Consider the following 20756-nt stretch of genomic DNA (forward strand, 5'->3'; position numbering starts at 1 on the left):
CTGACCGCCTTGGAGAGAGCTCCGACATACATGATCTCTTCCTTGCAACTAATCCTTCTGATTACACTGTTAATCTTTTCTCTCCGTTGGGCTCCTCCGATCACAACCTTATCACCTTAAACTGTCCTATTGCTCCAGTACGGCCTGCAGACCCTCCAAAAAAACGTCGTCTCTGGCACTTTGGAGCTGCGGATTAGGAGGCCCTCAGGCAGTACTTCTTTGATCATCCCTGGAATGATTATTGCTTCCATGGCCGGGAGCCATCTGAGTGTGCCTTGCGCATTACGGAGGTTATTCTCTTGGGCATGGAAGCATACATTCCTTTCTCATATCCTTTGACTAATGCACGAAAGCCTTGGTTTAATCACGCTTGTTCTAATGCTGTCCGCAACAAGGAGAGGGCCTATAAAAGGTACAAGAGCCAACCCACCCCTGAATCACATCTTTTATACATTTCTGCCCGGAATCGTGCTAAGTCTGTTCTTTGCTCTGCTAAAAATAATTTCATCCATACAAAATGCTCTCAACTCTCTAACTCGAACTCTTCCCACTCCTTCTGGCACCTTGCCAGAAATCTTTCTAACAACTTTACCTTATCATCCTTCCCTCCTCTTTTCTACTCTGATGGCTCTGTAGCTATTTCTTCTACTGATAAAGCAGATCTCTTTGCTCACACTTTCTTCTCCAATTCCACATTAGACGATTCCGGTGTTGTTCCTCCATCACTTCCCCCCTCTGACTTCCTCATGGCTAACATTAAAGTTTCTTCAGCTGATGTATTTTCTGCCATTGCTGGCCTCAGTACTAATAAGGCATATGGGCCTGATTGAGTCCCTCCTGTTGTTCTCAAGAACTGCGCTTCTGTGCTTACACCCTGCCTAGGCAAACTCTTTCGCCTTTGTCTGTCAACTTGTACCTTTCCTTCTTGCTGGAAGTTTGCTCTCATTCAGCCAGTCCCAAAGAAGGGTGACCATTCCCAACCCTCTAACTATCGTCCAATTGCTTTAACATCCTGTATCTCAAAAGTTTTTGAGTCTATTCTTAATAGAAATATTTTAAAGCATCTTTCCTATCACAACCTTCTTTCTGATCGTCAATATGGGTTCCGTCAGGGACGCTCCACAGGCGATCTTCTCACCTACCTTTCAGACTCCTGGTCATCCTCCTTTCGGGACTTTGGCGAAAGCTTTGCCATTGCACTTGACATCTCAAAGGCTTTCGATCGAGTCTGGCATAAATCGTTAATTTCCAACCTGCCCTCTTACGGTTTCTATCCTTCTATCTGTGCCTTCATCTCTAGCTTCCTTTCTGGTCGTTCTATAACCACTGTTGTAGACGGCTCTCGTTCTTCTCCTAGATCTGTCCTATCACCAACTCCCTTCCTTTTATTCATCAATGACCTTCTAAGCTGTACATCTAACCCTATCCACTCATACGCTGATGACTCCACCCTTCACCTTTCCATTCGATTCCCACAACGTCCATCTCAGCCATTACTTCAACAGACAAGGGATGAGGCTATGGCACACCTAATGTCTGACTTGGCTCGTATCTCTGACTGGGGTAAAAATAATCTGGTTGTTTTTAATGCATCAAAGACTCAGTTTTTGCACCTATCAACCCGACAAAATCTTCCACAGGTATACCCACTTATGTTTAATAATACTCAACTTTTTCCTGCATCATCATTGAAAATGCTTGGGGTTTCATTTGCTCGGGACATGTCTTGGATAGATCATATTACATCTCTTGTAAAATCTGCTTCCAAGAGATTGGGTGTGCTAAGCCGACTCCGTTCCTTCTTTGCCCCTGCACAATTGTTGACTCTATACAGGAGTTTTATCTGCCCCTGTGTGGAGTACAACTCTCATGTGTGGGGAGGCTCCCCACATACAGCTCTTCTCAATAGGGTGGAGTCAAAAGCTTTTCGTCTCATTAACTCTCTCCCTCTTACTGACTCCCTTCAACCTCTGTCTCTTCGCCGCAATATTGCATCTTTATCTCTTTTCTGTTGCTACTTCAATGGTCACTGTTCCTCTGAACTGCCTGCATGCATTCCTCCACTTCTATGACGGGCGCGTTGCACCCGTCTAGCAGCAAACTCTCACACCTTTTCTGTCCAACTCTCTAATGCAAGAGTTAACCGTTACTCCCAGTCCTTCATTTATGCAACAGGTCAGCTCTGGAACTGTCTCCCTCTGTCTGTATTTCCTGCTTCCTATGATCTCCAGTCTTTCAAACGCAGTGTGTCCAGGCATCTCGAAATGAATGGATCTTGAATTTGGCTCTCTCTTGTATTTTGTTTTTCTCTTGGAAGGAACAGTTTTGCGGGCTCATTGCCTTTGGTTCCTTCTTCCTCACATAAAAAAAAAAAAAAAAGACATGCTCACGTTTTGATCGAATGGAGAGCTATAATGCTGGACATCCGTACGGCCCTTCAGACTTGTAATATAAATGTTGGTGATGGCGAGGTCGGCAGCGCCACTCCCGAGCATGCCAGCTATCCCAGTCCAGGTTCCATCTGGCTGACGAACCCCCCACACCTCCCCTACAGAGCGCAAACATCATTAATATAGCACCAGTACTTTCTGTAATATTGATTTAAACTTTTTACTTTCAGAAACTTGGTTGACGGAAAGGTACTCTATTATTTTATGCGACAAAAATACTGGTGGCAAATAATCGAACCACGAATGATTAGCGTGTAAGCAAATATTTACGTTATTTCTTACGACATTGTAGCTAGTGATATAATAATGAGGCATTCATGTCGGTACTTTGCATTTTATAAGAGATGTAAAAGATGATAGTATGCACAATAAATCTGAAAAAATTATTTCTGTAACTTATTACACCATTAAGATATACATTAGAAGCTTTCTTTGTCATGTTTTCTTACCAAAAAGATGAACTAAGATTAGTGATAGTGGTGGATGGAAATAAGTATCTGGGGATAATCGCCATATTCTGTGTGCATCTCTCTCTCTCTCTCTCTCTCTCTCTCTGCTGCATATATATATATATATATATATATCTATATCTATATATATATCTATATATCTATATATATCTATATGTATCTATATATATCTATATCTATATATATCTATATATATATATATATCTATATATATATATGTCTCTCTCTCTCTCTCTCTCTCTCTCTATAAGATCAACTTATTACACCCAAGGGCCAATGTGCCTAGTAAGAACCATGAGGTTAACCCATTGGATCCCAGGGGTGCTGGGCGAGGCATGGCGCTGGGTGGGTACTAAGCGTACCGCCCTCCGCCTATCAGCTCATAGTCGCGAAGCTCATAGGTCCCTACACGCGGGTTCCCTACTTTGTAAAGACCTGAAAAATCCCAGTTCTGTCCAATGTTCCGGACACTGGGCTCCAACGGGTTAAGTATTATGGGTAGGTACAGAGGATATATATATATATATATATATATATATATATATATATATATATATATATATATATATAAGATCAACTTGTTACACCCAAGGGCCAATGTGCCTAGTAAGAGGACCATGAGGTTAAGTATTATGTATAGGTACAGAGGAACTCATGCCTCGCAGGTCACGCTGTTTAGTTATATAGATATACTGGAGTTTACATTATAGGAGTTAGTATCCACTATAATGTGGATGTTTCACCAGGATGATATCTAAATGACTGTCTTTGAGTAGATACAGGGACCTACTGCCTCAGGGACTGTCCCTGAGGCAGTAGGTCCCTGACTGAACGACAGTCAAGGCAGTAATGCTGAAGACTGTGGGCGTTAGGAAGGTCATGTAGTTTGTAGGAGAATTGAGGAACGTCCCCTGCCTCAGAGACTTACCAGACAGGGTGATATCCTAGCTGAAGTGAAGCAGACAACATTGTACGTGCGAACCATAAGTCCATGTTGATGATACTTGGGAAGAGATAGACGAAAGTGGTCGTAGTGTTGGATGGACACACTCTGCGCAGGCTCAGCATTCCTGCGATGGGGTGTAGGGAGAAGAGTTGCTGAGTGCAACTTCTTTTTGTAGCAGAGGAGGGAGGATGTAGCATCATCAAGTAAAGGAAGTCCACAGTCATTTTTCGTGCGGGGTCACTGGTGTTATTAGCTGCAATTCAGACATGCAAGGAATCCACAAGAACTGTATGGTAAGAGAATTTTCATGAGCTGAAACTAACTGATGTCAGATTTGCTGAACTAAGTGGTGGTACGTTAGTTTTAGAGACGAGATGGGTTGAAGGGCAGACTGAGTCACAGATAACTACACCATTTAGTCTTTGCTGAGAGAGGAGACTAACTGCACGCAAGAGTCCCTGTAGCTTACAGTAGATAGAGCTAGACGAGTTTGATTGGCTACAGCCAACCCAGCCTCCCTCTGGTGGGTCCAAATTGGGTAGGCAGATGGAGCATCCAACACTTCCATCTTTTTGCAGGGAATTGTCGATATAGAGATGGTGTATGGCAGGAACCGAGGAAGACACTCTTGCAATGGCCTTCAGAGCCAGTTGTATCCGAAGGAGTGGTAGGTCTGCTTTGAAGGTAGGAGTAAATCAGACTTCTGGATGAAGATCCTCCATTTTTTCAACTGGAACATTAAGATCATGTCTTTGTAGGATGGACCAGGCTGTATTAACAAGGGTGTGGACGCTAGGCCGAAGTGGTGGTTGAGAAGCTGCAGGTTCAAGTGAAGTTCCAATGACACGAGAATTTTGACAGGCAAGATGGGGGGATTTTTTTTTTTTTGTAGGGAAGAAGGAACCAAAGGCCAGAAAACCACAAATCGTTCCTTCCAAGAGAAAAAGCATAAACAATACAAAAGAGAGCCAAATTCAAGATTCGTTCATTTCGAGATGCCTGGACACACTGCGTTTGAAAGACTAGAAATCATAGGAAGTAGGAAATACAGACAGAGGGAGAGTTCCAGAGTTGACCTGTTGCATAAATGAAAGACTGGGAGTAACGGTTAACTCTTGCATTAGATAGGTGGACAGAAAAGGGATGCGAGTTTGTTGCTATACGGGTACTATGCGCCCATCATAGAGATGGAGGGATGCAAGCAGACAGTTCAGAGGAACAATGACCACTGAAGTGGCGATAGAAGAGAGATAAAGATATAATAGTGCGGCGAAGAGACAAAGGTTGAAGGGAGGCAATAAGAGAAGGAAAGTTAATGAGACGAAAAGCCTTTGATTCCACCCTATTGAGAAGAGCTGTATGTGGGGATCCTCCCCACACATGAGAGTTGTACTCTACACAGGGGCGAATAAAACCCATGTATAAGGTCAACAACTGTGCAGGGGTAAAGAAGGTACGGAGTCGGCTTAGCACACCTAATCTCTTGGAAGCAGATTTTACAATAGCTGTAATATGATCTTCCCAAGATAAGTCCCGAGTGAATGAAACCCCAAGCATATTCAAGGATGGTGCAGGATTGAGCTGGATATTGTTAAAAATTAGTGGGTAATCCTGTGGAAGATTTTGTTGGGTTGATAGGTGTAAGAACTGAGTCTTTGATGCATTAAAAACAAGATTATTTTTACCCCAGCCAGAGATAAGAGCCAAGTCAGACATTATGTGTGCCATAGTCTCATCCCTTGTTTGTTGAAATAACTGCTGAGATGGACGATGTGGGAACCGAATGGAAAGGTGAAGGGTGGAATCATCAGCATATAAGAGGACAGGGTTAGATGTACAGCTTAGGTCACTGTTGAATAAAAGAGATATAGTTGGTGATAGGACACAGCCCTGAGGAACACCACTGTTGAGAGATCTAGGAGAAAAATGATGGCCGTCTACAACAGCGACTATAGAATGACCAGAAAGGAAAATAGAGATGAAGGTACAGACAGAAGGACAGAAACCATAAGAGGGCAGTTTGGAAATGAAAGATTTATGCCAGAATCGATGGAAAGCCTTTGAGATGTCAAGTGCAACGGCAAAGGTTTCGCCAAAGTCCCGAAAAGGGGCTGACCAGGAGTCTGAAAGGTAGGTGAGAAGATCGCCAATGGAGCTTCTCTGATGGAACCCATACTAACAATCTTTAAGAAGGTTGTGATAGGAAAGATGCTTTAATATTTTTCTCTTAAGAATAGGCTCAAAAACTTTTGAAACACAGGATGTTAAAGCAATTGGACGATAGTTAGAGGGTTGGGAATGGTTACCCTTCTTTGGGACAGGCTGAATGAGAGGAAACTTCCAGCAAGAAGAAAAGGTACCTGTTGTTAGACAGAGGCGATAGAGTTTACCTAGGCAGGGTGTAAGCACAGAAGCACAGTTCTTGAGGACAACAGAAGAGACCCCATCAGGCCCATAAGCCTTGTTAGTACTAAGGCCAGTGATGGCAGAAAATACATCAGCTGAAGAAATTTTAATGTCAGCCATGAGGAAGTCAGAGGGGGGAAGTGATGCAGGAACAGCACCAGAATAGTCTAAGGTGGAACTGGAGGCGAAAGTTTGAGCAAAGAGATTTGCTTTACCAGTAGAAGAAATAGCTACAGAGCCATCAGAGTAGAAAAGAGGAGGGAAGGATGATGAGATAAAGTTGTTAGAAAGGTTTTTGGCAAGGTGCCAGAAGGAGCAGGAAGAATTCGAGATGGAGAGTTGAGAGCATTTAGTATGGTTGAAGTTCTTTGCAGAGTGAAGAACAGACTTAGCATGATTCCAGGTGGAAACATAAAAATTATGTGATTCAAGGGTGGGATGGATCTGGTATCTATTGTAGGTCATCTCCTTGTTGTGGACAACATTAGAATAAGCGTGATTAAACCAAGGCTTTCTTGCATTAGTCAAAGGATATGAGAAAGGAATGTATGCTTCCATGCCCAAGAGAATAACCTCCGTAATGCGCAAGGCACACTCAGATGGCTCCCGGCCTTGGAAGCAGTTATCATTCCAGGGAAAACCAAAGAAGTACTGCCTGAAGGTCTCCCAATCCACAGTCGACGTTTCCTTCGATTGCTCACAGGCCATACCAGAGCAATAGGACAAGTTAAGATAATAAGGTTCTGATTGGAGCAGCCTACCGGAGAAGAAAGATTAACAGTGTAAGCAGAAGGATTAGTTGTAGGGAAGGGGTCAAGTATGTTGGAGCTCTCCCCAAGGCAGTCAGGGATACAGGTAGGGTGCTGTACAAGCTGCTCTAGGTCATTAAGGATAGAAAATATGTAGGCTTGTTCACCAGGTGGATCAGTGAAAGGAGAGGAGAGCCAAAGCTGGTGGCGAACATTGAAATCTCCTAGAATGGAGATTTCAGAGATAGGAGAAAATGATAGAATGTGTTCCATTGTACTGCAGAAGTAAGATAGCGAAGAATTTTTGATAGTCAGTAGAATCGGGATAAGTAAACAGCACAGATGTATTTAGTTAGAGAATGACAGGAAAACCGAAGCCAGAGGGTAGAGAATTCAGAATAATCAAGTTCAGGAACACAAGAGCAAGATAAGTCATTATGTACATATACACAACAACCACCTTTGGCTTTGAAATGAGTATAGAGAAGGTAGGAGGGTACAGAAAATGGTTTGCTATCAGTTGCGTCAGATAGCTGAGTCTCGGTAAGGAATAGGTGAAGTTTAGAGGAGGAGAGGTAGTGTTCGACAGAGGGAAAGTTAGAGAACAGGCCGCGAATGATGCAGAAATGAAGTGAGTCAGACAGTGGTTCCAGGCATCTTGTTGAGTCTTAACCGAGAGAGGGGCAGATGGTGGGGGCATTTATGATCCCCCCCTTGGGGACTCTGAGGCCTGAGTGTATAACGCCGTTTTTCTTGTTTAATTTTGAAAAGGCTGTGTATTGTGTACTGTGCATGTAGTTTGGTGTTGACAGTTAGAGTAACCTGTATTGGAGTGCAAGCTGGCCTACTCTCTATGTTACTGAAACAGCGAAAAAGTTCATCAAAGGGGAATGATGGTCAGAAGCTAGTCTCGAGAGCTGATGAAACGGGAGCTCCAGCTCTACCTGTCATCAGCTTTCCATCCACGTTTGGAGTACTGCCCTGCTCGACTGGTGCTATAGTCTACTCCTATAAGGCATTTGATGCTGAAGTAAGAGACACTGGGATATATTCTCTCAACGAGGAGGGGGGGAAATTGAGTTCAGTTTACATTTTGCCTATTCTGGTTGAAATAGGACAGCCCAGGATGTATCTCATTACTGTACTTTGTTCCGTAATTTTTTTTTTTTTATGTCTTCTGGAGTTAACTGAAAGCAGGGGAGAGGTAATCGACAACTGACTGTATGAATACAAAGTTAATAAGAAACCTGTATTTTACAAGGAAAAATCATCACGGCATATTGGTAATTTCTCAAAGTTAATAGTTCTGGCCACAGAGTTAGATATTCCGATCGCTTTGTTGATGAGCCATTTAAAAGGAGTGAAGCACTGCTGCTGCTGAACTAGGAGGTCTCAGACAATGGGGTGAACACTTTTGTCTCACAGGTATGGTTGGGGTTATCCATACTGGTGCACATAGGTAGAGGTACTGCCTGCACAGGGGGATGGCATTATTTCCTTTAGTGAATTCTGAAAGCGTTCCTGGGTTGCAGGGTGAGAAAATTTTACTTTTTTCTGGGTAGAGGATGAGGCCACAACTGGAAGATGACTGATAGAATAACTGAAGGAATCACTGATGATCTGAAGAGCTGGAGTGACTACAGATATCATCAGTGTAGTGGGTGACAGTGATTGCAGGAATGTTGGAAAGAAAAGAGAGTAGCTGGTGCATAAAAAGAAACAAACTTAGAACACTACCTTGTGGAGTGCCGAGTTCGAAGGCCTTGGCGGAGCTACATGTGCACTTACAAAGGACACACGAGGTCCTGTTACGGAGGTAACCCTATATCCATCTCATGAAGTTTCCATAAACATTAAATTTAACCAGCTGATCGAGGATGACAATATTACCTGTTTGGAGCATCAAAGGCACCTTTAAGATCAATGAATGCTACAACACTGGTGGGGTACAGGAGATTATAAAGCTCCATTAGACAGTGGTGTGTATTTCTCTGTGGCAGCAAACCATACAGTCTGGGTGAGAATTTGTCCTCCAGCCAAAACATGAGATCGGTAAGGAAGATGCGTTTGAGCACTTTGCTGAAGCAGGAAGTGAGGGGAAATAGGTCTGAATTCCTCAGTACCAGGTTTCAGAATGGGCACAGTCGTGCTGGAGGTCCAGGCATCAGGCACATATCCCTTACAGAAGCACAAATTATAGAGTTGTAGTAGGGGGCTGCCAGGGACTTTCAGGAGTAAGCAAAGGACAGGGTAAGTGATGTCTTCATCCCCAGGGACTGCTGCCTTACTCTTAATGAAAGCACGTCACAATTCGTCCTCAGTTATCAGCACGTCATCATCTTCATCTGCCTTCAGTATCGCAGCCATCATACAAAGAGTGCGAATATCTTGTTGGGAGGAGAATGCATCTTGAATACGTGGGGGAAGTTTGCAGGCTTGTGATTGTTCAGATCATGCATCAATAAGATCTTAAGTGTACCCAGCTGGACTGTGGTGGAGAATGCTGGAGGGCTTTTTCCTGGCAACCTTGTTTATTGGATGCCACATGGATCCAACACACGGCTAATGGTTGGTGCTATTTTTGAACTTCCACCAGGATTCAGTATGGAATCATTGCTGGAGGACAATTAGATCATCTCTTGACGTCTGGTACTGGTGTAGACGATTAAGTGCTGGTTACCTCTGGAAAGAGAGACCATCTTCTACCACCTTCCTATCTGCATGAGGGATGTGATGATCATGTGTCCAAGTATGAGCTTCAAGGCTACTTTTAATGTGTGGTCTTACAATATAGCAGCTGTGGAAGTCATGAGTGGAGTTTACTAGGGAGAAATATATCTGGTGATTGTATATCAAATGTGGGGAGGAGGCTGCAAATGTATGAGCTGTATATAAGGCAGTACTTAGGAGGAATGGTAATGCGGGTGCGAGTGTGAGGAGGGGAAGGTCCAGCAGGGACGGAATAGTGGAGGATGAAGGAAGAGGGCAGGGATGGAAGAGCACCTGACGTGGGATGGCACTAACCCAGATGTTATGACGTGATCAAGAATGTCTCCACGAGTGTGAGTGGCACCATCACTTTCGCAGCAAGTGAGTTGGTAGTGGTGGATTTATTCAAGTAGAGGAAGCCCATTGTGATTTGGGGTAGGAGAGAGGTCATCCACAGCAGGATGTCGGACATTAATCCCCGCCATGCTAATTCTTATTTACCTGGTTACCTTCCCCGAGTCATTGTTTTCAGATTTTCTTTTTTTTATATTAAGTTGATTTTTTGTCATCAGACCAAGTGTTTGTGAACTCGAATTCTTCATCACCCTCGTCTTTTTGTAATTTGCACTTCTTAGGTGGGTTTGAGGGTGACAATAAGTCACATGATAGGTCGGTCATGCGTCTGCCATTGCTGGGCTACAAACAAGAACTGAATTTCTAATTAAGCAGTATTTGATAAATTCAGTGTGGCGGGGTTTGGCAACTGTTCTGATGGCGTAGAGGGAAACGCAGTGTTACCATGGAAACCACTGATGCTTCCTTGTGCTTGAAAGTATTGCGTGGAGACCCATTGGCTGACATGAGGTGATGAGTGCGGCAGGGGATAAAGTTACCCATGTAGATCATGCCACGAATAGTAGGAGTAGGGAAAGAAGGGAGATTAATCTTTCCAGGGGCAGGATAGATATTACATAAGCGGATCCTGACATTGCCCACTGTGACCCCAAAAAGCTGTAAGGTCATAGCATAACTTACATAGCAGCAGAGAAGTTGATGTGGTATGGAGGAATGAATGTAACTAATGAGACCATTCCTGGCGAGATGAACTTATGAAACATAGCCAGTAAGTGAGGAAGCCTCTTCCTCACGTAAAAGATGGCCAAGAAAAGCTTCTTGAATGAATATAATATGCAGGTGATGGTGAAATGCATAGCTCTTGAGTGCAGCAAGTTCAAATGACTTCTGACTCCACGGGCATTGCAATAGATAATGTGTAGTGGTATTCGGTTAGAGAATTTTATGTTGGGGTTTCCGGGAGTCAGGTGGGGATGAAAAGGTAGCAAGAGCACTGCTCTGTGGTGTGGTATGTGAGGGGTCCTTTGTCAATAGATCACTGATCCTCTCAAGTCGAGAGATGATAGCATCCAGCTTCTCTGTGAGGGTGGTGACAGAAGTGATTATAACCTGATGAGACTCAACAAGAGAAGCGACAGTGCTTTTGTGCTAGCATACTGACTGATCAGCCATCGATGCATGCCTCAGTAGCATCAATGCATGCTGTAAGTGCTGTGCACTGAGACATCAGAGAGGCAATGGCTTCATAGAGGGTAAGTGCCTATGCAGAATCAGGAGTGCAAGAAGAGGCAGGTGAGATGGCATTGTCTGGTGGTGGTGGGTCGTGGCAGGGCCTGATCGTTTGGTAGAACCATACCACACATTGACTTCTGGCTTATAACAGTAAGAACATCTCATTGCAAGGTGTGTTGTGTAGGTAAGGTAACGGTTCCTAAGCAGAAGTGGTAGCAACAGTGGTGAGTAGCGAAGGGATGTGATATGGGCAAGTCCAGGAGGCATGGTTGGCTGCACACCAAACACTCTTCTCTGAGGCAGACCAGTAGCGTGGTGCATGTCCGATTCCCCAGCATTTGAGACACCACTGCTGTTCGTCATTCATTTTGTGTAGCTTACAGCATGGGAGACCAGGGAGGAAACTAAAATTGACAGCTGGTGAAGCAGTGTCTGGGAGACTCTAGGTGACAACCAGCCGGTTGACGGGCATCCAATTTTGATGGAAATGACTTGCAGTGTAGAAGCCAGAGAGTACTTTGGCCAAGGAAGGGTCCACATCAACAGGGTAACGGGTGTTGAGGTAAGTTGGGAACTTATTGGGCCTGTCGACTGAGTCCTGGACATTAAGGAACAAGGACATGAGCTCACCAATTGTGACCCTATCTATGATGTTCATATGTCGTCTTGAGATATAGAGAAATCAGGAGGTGGCAGCAAACACCTTGACCTCAGCTAGCTCCCAATCAGGACATTACATCTTGGTGACCTCAGATAGACAACTAAGTTTCATATCAATAATCGGGTACTCACTGAAGAGGAGTTTGATGTACTCAGCCCGGGGAACAAATGCTGGAGAAACTGATGCAGGATGGGAAGGTGAGGCGAGGGAGGAAATGATCAGGAACCTTGTGCTGAGAAGAAGTCTCATTGTGCTTGGGTGATTTTGCAGCAGGAGACGATGGTTCACTATCAATATCCGAAGCGTATTCCACAGGGAGTTTGGTGGAAGTGGACCCCGAGGTGACATGGTGGGGCTACAGGAGTAAGCCAAGGAGGCACCGTGACTGTGGCACATAGTCATCGTGACTGGGGCACATGTGGAGCCCTGGTGTCCATCAAGATCAAGTGGGGGCCAAGCTTCCACAGACGGGACATCATCATCACTGAGTGCTAGGTCGACCTCAAGATCAGTGAGGATGGCAGGTTGACAGTAATCTACATTGCCTTATAGGCTAGTATTCAGATAGTTGGGAACACCTTCAACAGTGGAGTGGAGGTGGTGAATGTGCTCAGACAGAGTAACGTAGCCATGATGATATTACACGTCATGCTTCTCACACTGCACATGCACTAACACGAGAACTTCCAATCAGAGGGGACTGGCAAGATGTATGTGTTTTTATGCAGAAAATACTAACAAAGTCCAAAAACCCTTAAATTCCCAGGTGACAATAAAGATTAGGTCTTACTATAGCTCTTTCCTAAGGCGGGAAGGTGGTAGTTTGCTAGATTGTTCAGAATCAGAAGAGCTTTCTCAAGGGCTTGTTCACCTGCCGTGAGCATACCCCTCTCCCTCTCGCTCTAGATAAATAGATGGATATAGTTATAAACAGAAAGATAGATTAATACATATATAGATATACATATATATACATCATTAACATCATCAGCCATTGCAAATCCACTGCTGAGCAAAGGCCTCCCCATCCTTTTCCACGAATTCCTGGACTGAGCCAATCTCTACCAATATATATATATATATATATATATATATATATATATATATATAACACAACAGAGGAAGGAAAAACAAATGAGTAAAAAGAAAAATCCATACACCAGATTACTAGTGTCCTCCATTCATAAAATGTCTGTAACAGTTGGACTTAAACTGCTGTAGGTTGATGTTTGGAAGGAAACAACTCTGGGGAAGCAAGTTCCAGAGAGATGCAGTTCAGGAAATGAAAGAATTCTGATAGGCAGAAGATCTGCCAGTACAGAATTCTTTCATAGTCTGAGTGACGTTCCAGTCATGAGTGCTGCCAGATGCCCGTGTAGCACGAGGGAAGGCTTGAAGAGTTGGCACAATGGACGCAACTTCGTCTGAGCGTTTGCCATAAAAATATATGTAAAATAATGCAAGGGAGGCAACATTCCTTCTTACTTGTAGGGGGGGTAGTTTATTTATAATAGCAGGGTTATTAATAATTCCAGCAGCCTTGTTCTGAATTTTGTCTAGTTGTTTTGATGCAACCTCTCCACATCCGCTCCACAAGGTGAGCAATATTCAAGCTGAGAGTGCACATGACTCTTAGAAATTATAGCCAACTGCTCGTCAGTGAAGAAGTTACGGACTCTGTACAATAACTCAAGTTTGTCTGAGGTGGTTTTAGCAAGTGATCTGACATGAATGGTCCAGCTGAGGGCACTGTTAAGTGAGACACTGAGAATATCAACAGTTTTGGAGATGGGAATATTAGTAGCATTGAAGGTATTATACGAATCTGGCAATATGTGTCTATTCGTCAATTGTATGTATTTGGTTTTACTAACATTAAATAAGACAAGGTTGTTTTGTCCCCATTCATTGATCGTAGATAAGTCTTGATTTACGGAGATGGTTGTACTGAGTTCAGAGTTAGATATTAGACTTTGTAAATGGGTGTCTGAGTGTGAATGAACTATGAAGTGTTGAGTCATCTGCATATGAATGGATGGGATTGTGGGTGACAGATAAGAGATCATTAATATGAACCAGGAACAGGGATGGTGCCAGAACTGATCCCTGTGGCACACTGGCGTTAATTGAGTGAAAATTGGAATACACATCATCTACTTTTACCCTTATTTTTCTGTCGCTGAGATATGAGGAAAGCAGAGGAAAAAAGATGTTAGTCCATAGCAAGGGAGTTTGGACAGCAGGGAATGGTGCCATACTCTGCCAAACGCTTTAGAAATATCAAGGACAACTGCATGAGTTCCATGTAGGTCGATTGATTGATGAATGGTATGAATTAGGAGATTGTGTATGTCAATGGTGGATCTTTCGTGGCGAAAACCATATTGTCTGTCACTAATTAAGTTTTGGATTCAAGATTTTTACCTATGTACTTATTAAGATGTCAGATACTTTACCAAGAGAAGATGTGACTGCTATTGATCTGTAATCAGAGGGGTCAGAAGAACTTCCTTTCTTTGGAGCTAGGTGGATATTGGCTTCTTTCTATGAATTAGGGAATGACGAAGTATGTATGCATAGTCTGAATAATTTAGCTAGAACAGAGGCAAGTTCTGGGGAACACTTTTTCAGAATAGTTGGAGGAATTCCATCTGGTCCTGGAGCTTTGTTGGTAGGTAAATTGTCTAGGATTGATTTTACGTGTCTTGTCTGAATTTTAAGTGGAACAATTTCGGGGGAGTCAAGTTCTAGTACTGCGACGTTCTGGCTTTCTCTATGGTAGAATATCTGGCAAATGTACTGGCAAATATATCTGCTTTCCCAAGTGGGTCATTTGTAATGTTGCCATCAAAAGATTTTAGTGGGGGAATGGATGATGTCTTGTTGAAGTTTTTATTGAAAGAACTGAGAGTTGACCAGAATATCCTATTGTCATTAGGGTTGTTAACCCCTAAACCGCAGGCTTGTTTTGCTTTGACTTGTGTGTCCCACGGGCATATTCGCGCTCCGACAGACTCTCTAAAAATATTTGCCAAAAATCAGTTATTAGTCCTAGAATATTAAAATTAAATATGCATATGGCACATACCTTCAGCTTTCTCCTGGGATGTTTGTTGAGCCTTCGTCGAGTACCGTAGGACTTGTGGAGATCTCTGAAGTTGGGTAAAGAAGTCTCCACTTTACACTTCCCGACAACCCGTAATATGATTACCACAGCCTGATATTATCACTAGAAACACTATTCTATGATTCTCAAGTAGTTTGGAATCCATACTCCAAAAAAAAATCACTATGAAAGCAATGAAAATTACGAGCGCGTATGACCTTCCCACTTGTGATCATTCACCGCTGGTGTTCTGTCATTTATTATCCATAAAAACACACTTTATATTTCTATTACTATATAACACTTATATATATCTACAGTCTTTATCCATAAGTTTCCTTCGGTAATAGTAGTTTATTGTCACTGTAGGCATTCAATTTCTCTTTCAGTAAAATACGTAGCATTCACTTTCTCGTCCTGTATACTAGCGTTGAGAATGAATCTGTCACATTCACTTTCACTTTCATAATTCATAGTATTCATACATGCTTGAGTGAAACTTTCACTTTCATTACTCCTAGTATATATACTCGTATTCTTATATTACTACTCATTTACATTTCTATTTACATTCTCTATTTTATTTACATTATTTGCATTTCTATTTTTTTTTACAGTGTTATGCACTGTCACTTGCAATAACTTATAAAACTATTTTCCACTGTTCACTTATATTTACATTCATTGCTTTCACTTGCTGTTTACACATTATTTACAAATTATTTACATTTCCACCTGCACTGTTTTACTCACCAGAAAGATCGTAGTCACTGTCTATCATTTTCATTGACAAATTAGCCAGTTCACGTTCTGCAGCAGTCACTTAGCCCTTTACCCCTTTCCACACGAGGTTTAGTAGGGGGTAGAGGTCACAGGGCCCTTTGCATGGGGCTAAAAAGCAGCGGAATTGGACAGGCGCAAATCCGACGTGCTTTCACCTTGAAAGACGACAGTAAACTGAATACAGTGTGGTGGCCTGCCTAGGTGGAGTGCAATGCTGCCAATGTCAGCCTGGTGACAGCTGCTAATATATACGCTATGAAATGATTGGCAGGAAATCTAGACAATACATAATAAATTAGGTAGTTCCAGGTTAATGTAAATATCACTTAGGCTTCTCCCTTCCTTTCTTATATATATATCTTTATTACGAGAATAGATTATACGGCGTATTTCAAGGGGAAATAAACAGCGAAAATTAGCAAACAAGTGCACATGAAGTGTTGTCAGGTGATAATTAGCCAATTCCAGGTGTATGGCACTATCACTTACCTTATTTCTTTTTTGTATATATTATTTGGTATAAGAATAGGGCATAGGGCTTATTTCAATGGATGAAATCAGTGGAAAATTCCAGGGAAGATTTAGCGTAGCACAGCCAGGGAGAAATGGCTAAATTGTCAACAATGGATGGGAGTACAGATGAGATTAGGAGTGCTGACTAGTGTTGGACATTGGCAGTACTGATAGATGATACAAGCCACCACTTGAAAGCCCGGGCAAATTCAAAATAACACCAAATCACAAAAGTGACGCCCAGCGGTATGATCCCTTGCTCCCAAGCGACACGAAAGTGATGCCTTGCGGTTAAGGGGTTAAGTAGCTTTGATGCGTGCTTTTGAAGAAAGTTTGATTTAGCAGGATTTATTACAGGTTTTGCATGGTTTCTAGCAATTTTAAATTGAGAGAGTTATTCAGATGCTTTTGATGTTAAATAAGAGTTTTATGCTAATGACCTTTGAGCTGTTGCTCTGGCACAGTTGCTATCAGTCCATTTTGGAAAGTTCGATCTTTTAGTGAACTGTTGACTTGGTATGAATATATCCATACCAGCTAGTAATAAGTCAGTAATGTGGGACTGGGTAAAAATGACATCACCTGAGAAGAAAGACTGCCATCGAATGTCAGCAAGATAATTTCTAAATCCATCCCAGTTTGCCCTATCAAAGTGCCATTGGGTCACCCTGACAGGTTCAGAACAGGGAGTTTTGGGTTTGCTAACTAATGAGGCTTTGATGAGACTATGGTCAGAGGATCCAAGTAGTAACAGTAATTGTATTCAGTATTGATCTGGATTATCTGTCAGGAATAGATCCAAGAGATGGGCATTATGGTCAGGGTTATCTGGTATTTTGGTTGGTTGCTTTACCAGCTGTTTGAGATTAAACAATTTTGCAAACAGCTCGCACTCTAGACTAGCATCGTCAGCCCTGGCAGAATGCAAGGGTGCGTCCACACATGTGCTCAAACATGTGTTGACGACATAGCTGGCAACATGTTTGGGTACATGTTTGCAGCAGTATTTGGACAGATGTATGCAAACATGTTTTAGTGCAGTTTTGAACACTGGCAGCAGAGGTGATGAGATAGGTGTATCCATACCAGGCAGCTGAGACTTCATCATGATGTTCCCAACATGATCTAGATGCTGCTGTTCCCAACATGTTTGTAGCATGTTCGTTACTGTGTTGCTTACATGTTGTCAAAACTTGTTCGAGCAAACGTGTGGACGTGCCCCAATAACCATTCACCATTATGTACATCAAAATCACCCAAAATAGTAAGTTCGGTGCTGAGGGCAAGGTTAATGCTACTCAACTGTGTGAATATGGAATCAAATACACTAGGTTCTGAAGAAGCATTGGGGGAACGATAGACTAAACAGATATATTTGGTAATATTTGGACAATTTAGTTTATACAATGAGTAATCAAAACTGTATCAAGTGATGTTTAAAATAGTGTCAACTGCATACTGGGATTTGATATAACAACAGGTGCTGCCCTTGTTATGGAAATTTGTGAGGAGATGGTAACCAGGAAAACAAAACTGGGATATTTCTGTAGAGGGTAACATTTGTGGTTCTGTGAGAAATAGGGCCAAAGGAGCATTTGGACTGAAGGAAAATATGAACTGAATTTTGATTGGTGCTAAGGCCATGAATATTAGTAAAATATAAGGCCGCACCTTCACTTCTCCGCTAACGAGCATTGCTAGAAATTGCAATAGTTGCTGCTGGCACAGTCGCTTGTTGGTGACCGGGAGGACCCTCTGCCACTGGCCCAACCATGCCAGTGGTGGCAATCCAATCTACCATTTTGTTTTATAGTAATAATGCAGCGGCCATTGCTAAAGGGAGTGGGAACAGAAGATGTGATATCTTATGTGCATGTAGTGTGGTGTAGACAGTTGAAGGTAGAGGTATTAATAGAGTATGCTGGACTACTCTGTGTAAATGAGAGTACTGACAATTTTCGGCAAAGGGAGATGGTCAGGATCAAGTCCTGAGAGCTGGTGAAACGGGAGCTCCAGCTCTCGTTTTTCCATCCTCTGTTCTGTAATTTATATATATATATATATATATGTATATATATATATATATATATATATATATATATATATATATATATATATATATATATATATATATATAGACAGGGAGAAAGTGGACATGGAGAAGCCCAAACAGAGAAACAAAGAATGAAATCGACTTCATTATAGCAGATAAGAATAACGCGATCACAAATGTCACAGTTATCAACAAAGTAAATATAGGTAGTGATCATAGAATGGTGGGTTGCACAACCAGATTCAAGTGAAAGAAAGAAGATGATTAAAGATAGAATGATATGCCCAATAAAAGTAAACGAAAACAAAGCAGCCTTTCAGTTGGAAATAAGGAACAGATTTCAGGCTCTAAGTAATGCTGAGTGACACTGACGGCTGAATAACAGACTAACAAAACTGCTAATAGAATCAGCGGAGGTAGTACGAAAACCTAATACAACCAAAGCCAAGAAATATTCAGAAAAGACATTCGAGTTTATGAAAAAAAGAAAGGAAATGAAAACAAAACAAAACAAAGAAAGACGAAATAGAACGAGCGGAATTATATAAGCTAATCAACAAAAGACAAAGATAAGAAAGAAGAAAGAGAAACATGGATCAGATCAAAGACACCATCAAAAATGGAAAAAGTCTGAAACAGGTCCGAAGCAAAATGGCACTAGGAAAGCAACAAATGACATCACTGAAAGAGGAAAATGGTAAAATCATTAAATGCAGAGATAAGATGGTGAAGAGAGTTGAAGAATTTTACAAAGAACTGTATGCACCACAGTAGTACCAATAACTAACTTTTCAGTTGACACAAGTGATAGACATGAGGTAACACCAGATGAAGTAAATATTTCTCTTAAAAATATGAAAGTGGGAAGGCTCCAGGAGAAGATGGAATAGTAACAGATTTACTGTTGGATGCAGGAGTAGAAGTACAAAATAGGCTTGCTCACTTATTCACCCACTGTATCAAACAGAAGAAAATTCCCAAAACAAGGTGTAATGCAACAGTTATTTTACTATACAAAAATGGTGACTAAAAAGGATCTTAGTAACTATCGACCCATTACCTTATCATCAGTCATTTACAAACTCTTCACTAAAGTCCTTACGAGCAGAATAACAACAATTTTATATAATAAACCACTGTGCTTAGGTTTTGTGGATTACGAAAACACTTTTGATTCAGTGGAGTACATAGCCATTATAAATTCACTGCGAGAACAAGGAGTGAATAAGAACATTGTAAAACTGATTGAAAACATATATAAACAGGGAACTGCTACAGTTAAGTTACATAAGGACTCGGAAAAAATTAAGATTGAGAAGGGCGTGCGTTAGGGAGATACAATTTCACCAAAATTATTTACCCCATGCCTGGAAAGTATTTTCAGAAAGCTAGACTGGGAAAATAAAGGAGTGAACATAGATGGAGAAAAGATAAATCATTTAAGATTTGCAGATGACAGTGTCCTAATCTCAGAAACAGCGGAGGCATTGCAAGAAATGTTAAATGACCTGAACAGAGAAAGCCTGAAAGTAGGACTGAAGATGAACAGGAGTAAAACTAATGTAACGTTTAATCCACCAACACAAAAGAGCGTCATCAGAATATGCGATGAAATTCTTGAAGAAGTTGAGGAGTACAACTACTTGGGACGAATACTAAAATTAGCAAAAGATCATGATAGCGAAATAAAAAGGCGCATTACAATTGGATGGAAAGCTTTCGGTAAACATAAAGACATTATGAAAAATAGCTTGCCAGTTTGTATGAAACGAAAAGTATATAACGAATGTATAATTCCAGCTATGACGTATGGTTGTGAGACCTGGAAACTGACAAAATCGATGGAAAATAAATTAATCCGTTCTCAGAGAGCAATGGAAAGGTCAATTTTGGGAATATCTTTAAGAGACAGGAAAAGATCAACTTGGGTGAGAGAGCAGACTAAAGTCAAAGATATTATAGAAGTACTAAAAGAACAGAAATGGAGGTGGGCAGACCATATAGCAAGAATAAGGGATAACCGATGGAGCAAGAGGCTGACAGACTGGACACCAAGAGACTGTAAGCGTAGCAGAAAAAGGCCAGACAGGAGATGGAGAGATGAGATAGAGAAATTTGCAGGGAAAACATGGCAAAGATTGGTTCATTTAGGAATTCATGGAAAAAGTTAGGGGAGGCCTTTGTTCAGCAGTGGACTAGTTATGGCTGATGATGATGATAATATATATATATATATATATATATATATAGAGAGAGAGAGAGAGAGAGAGAGAGAGAGAGAGAGAGAGATTCTCCTACTCTCTCCATACTCATTTCAAAGCCA

General features: G+C 41.8%; 1 protein-coding gene across 1 annotated transcript in view; it reads right to left on the reverse strand.

Moving 5' to 3' along the window:
• The window catches only part of LOC145396992 (ionotropic receptor coreceptor Ir76b-like), a 155373-nt gene that overhangs the window by 103392 nt on the left and 31225 nt on the right, over positions 1-20756 (reverse strand). The window contains exon 5 of the mRNA XM_080270218.1: positions 2391-2548. Within this exon, the coding sequence (XP_080126344.1) occupies positions 2391-2548 (158 nt within the window). The remainder of the gene's footprint in view (positions 1-2390; positions 2549-20756) is intronic.

This window comes from Coenobita brevimanus, chromosome 40 (assembly GCF_032717465.1).
Source record: "Coenobita brevimanus isolate Jiangsu-jjx chromosome 40, ASM3271746v2, whole genome shotgun sequence".
NCBI lineage: Eukaryota > Metazoa > Arthropoda > Malacostraca > Decapoda > Coenobitidae > Coenobita > Coenobita brevimanus.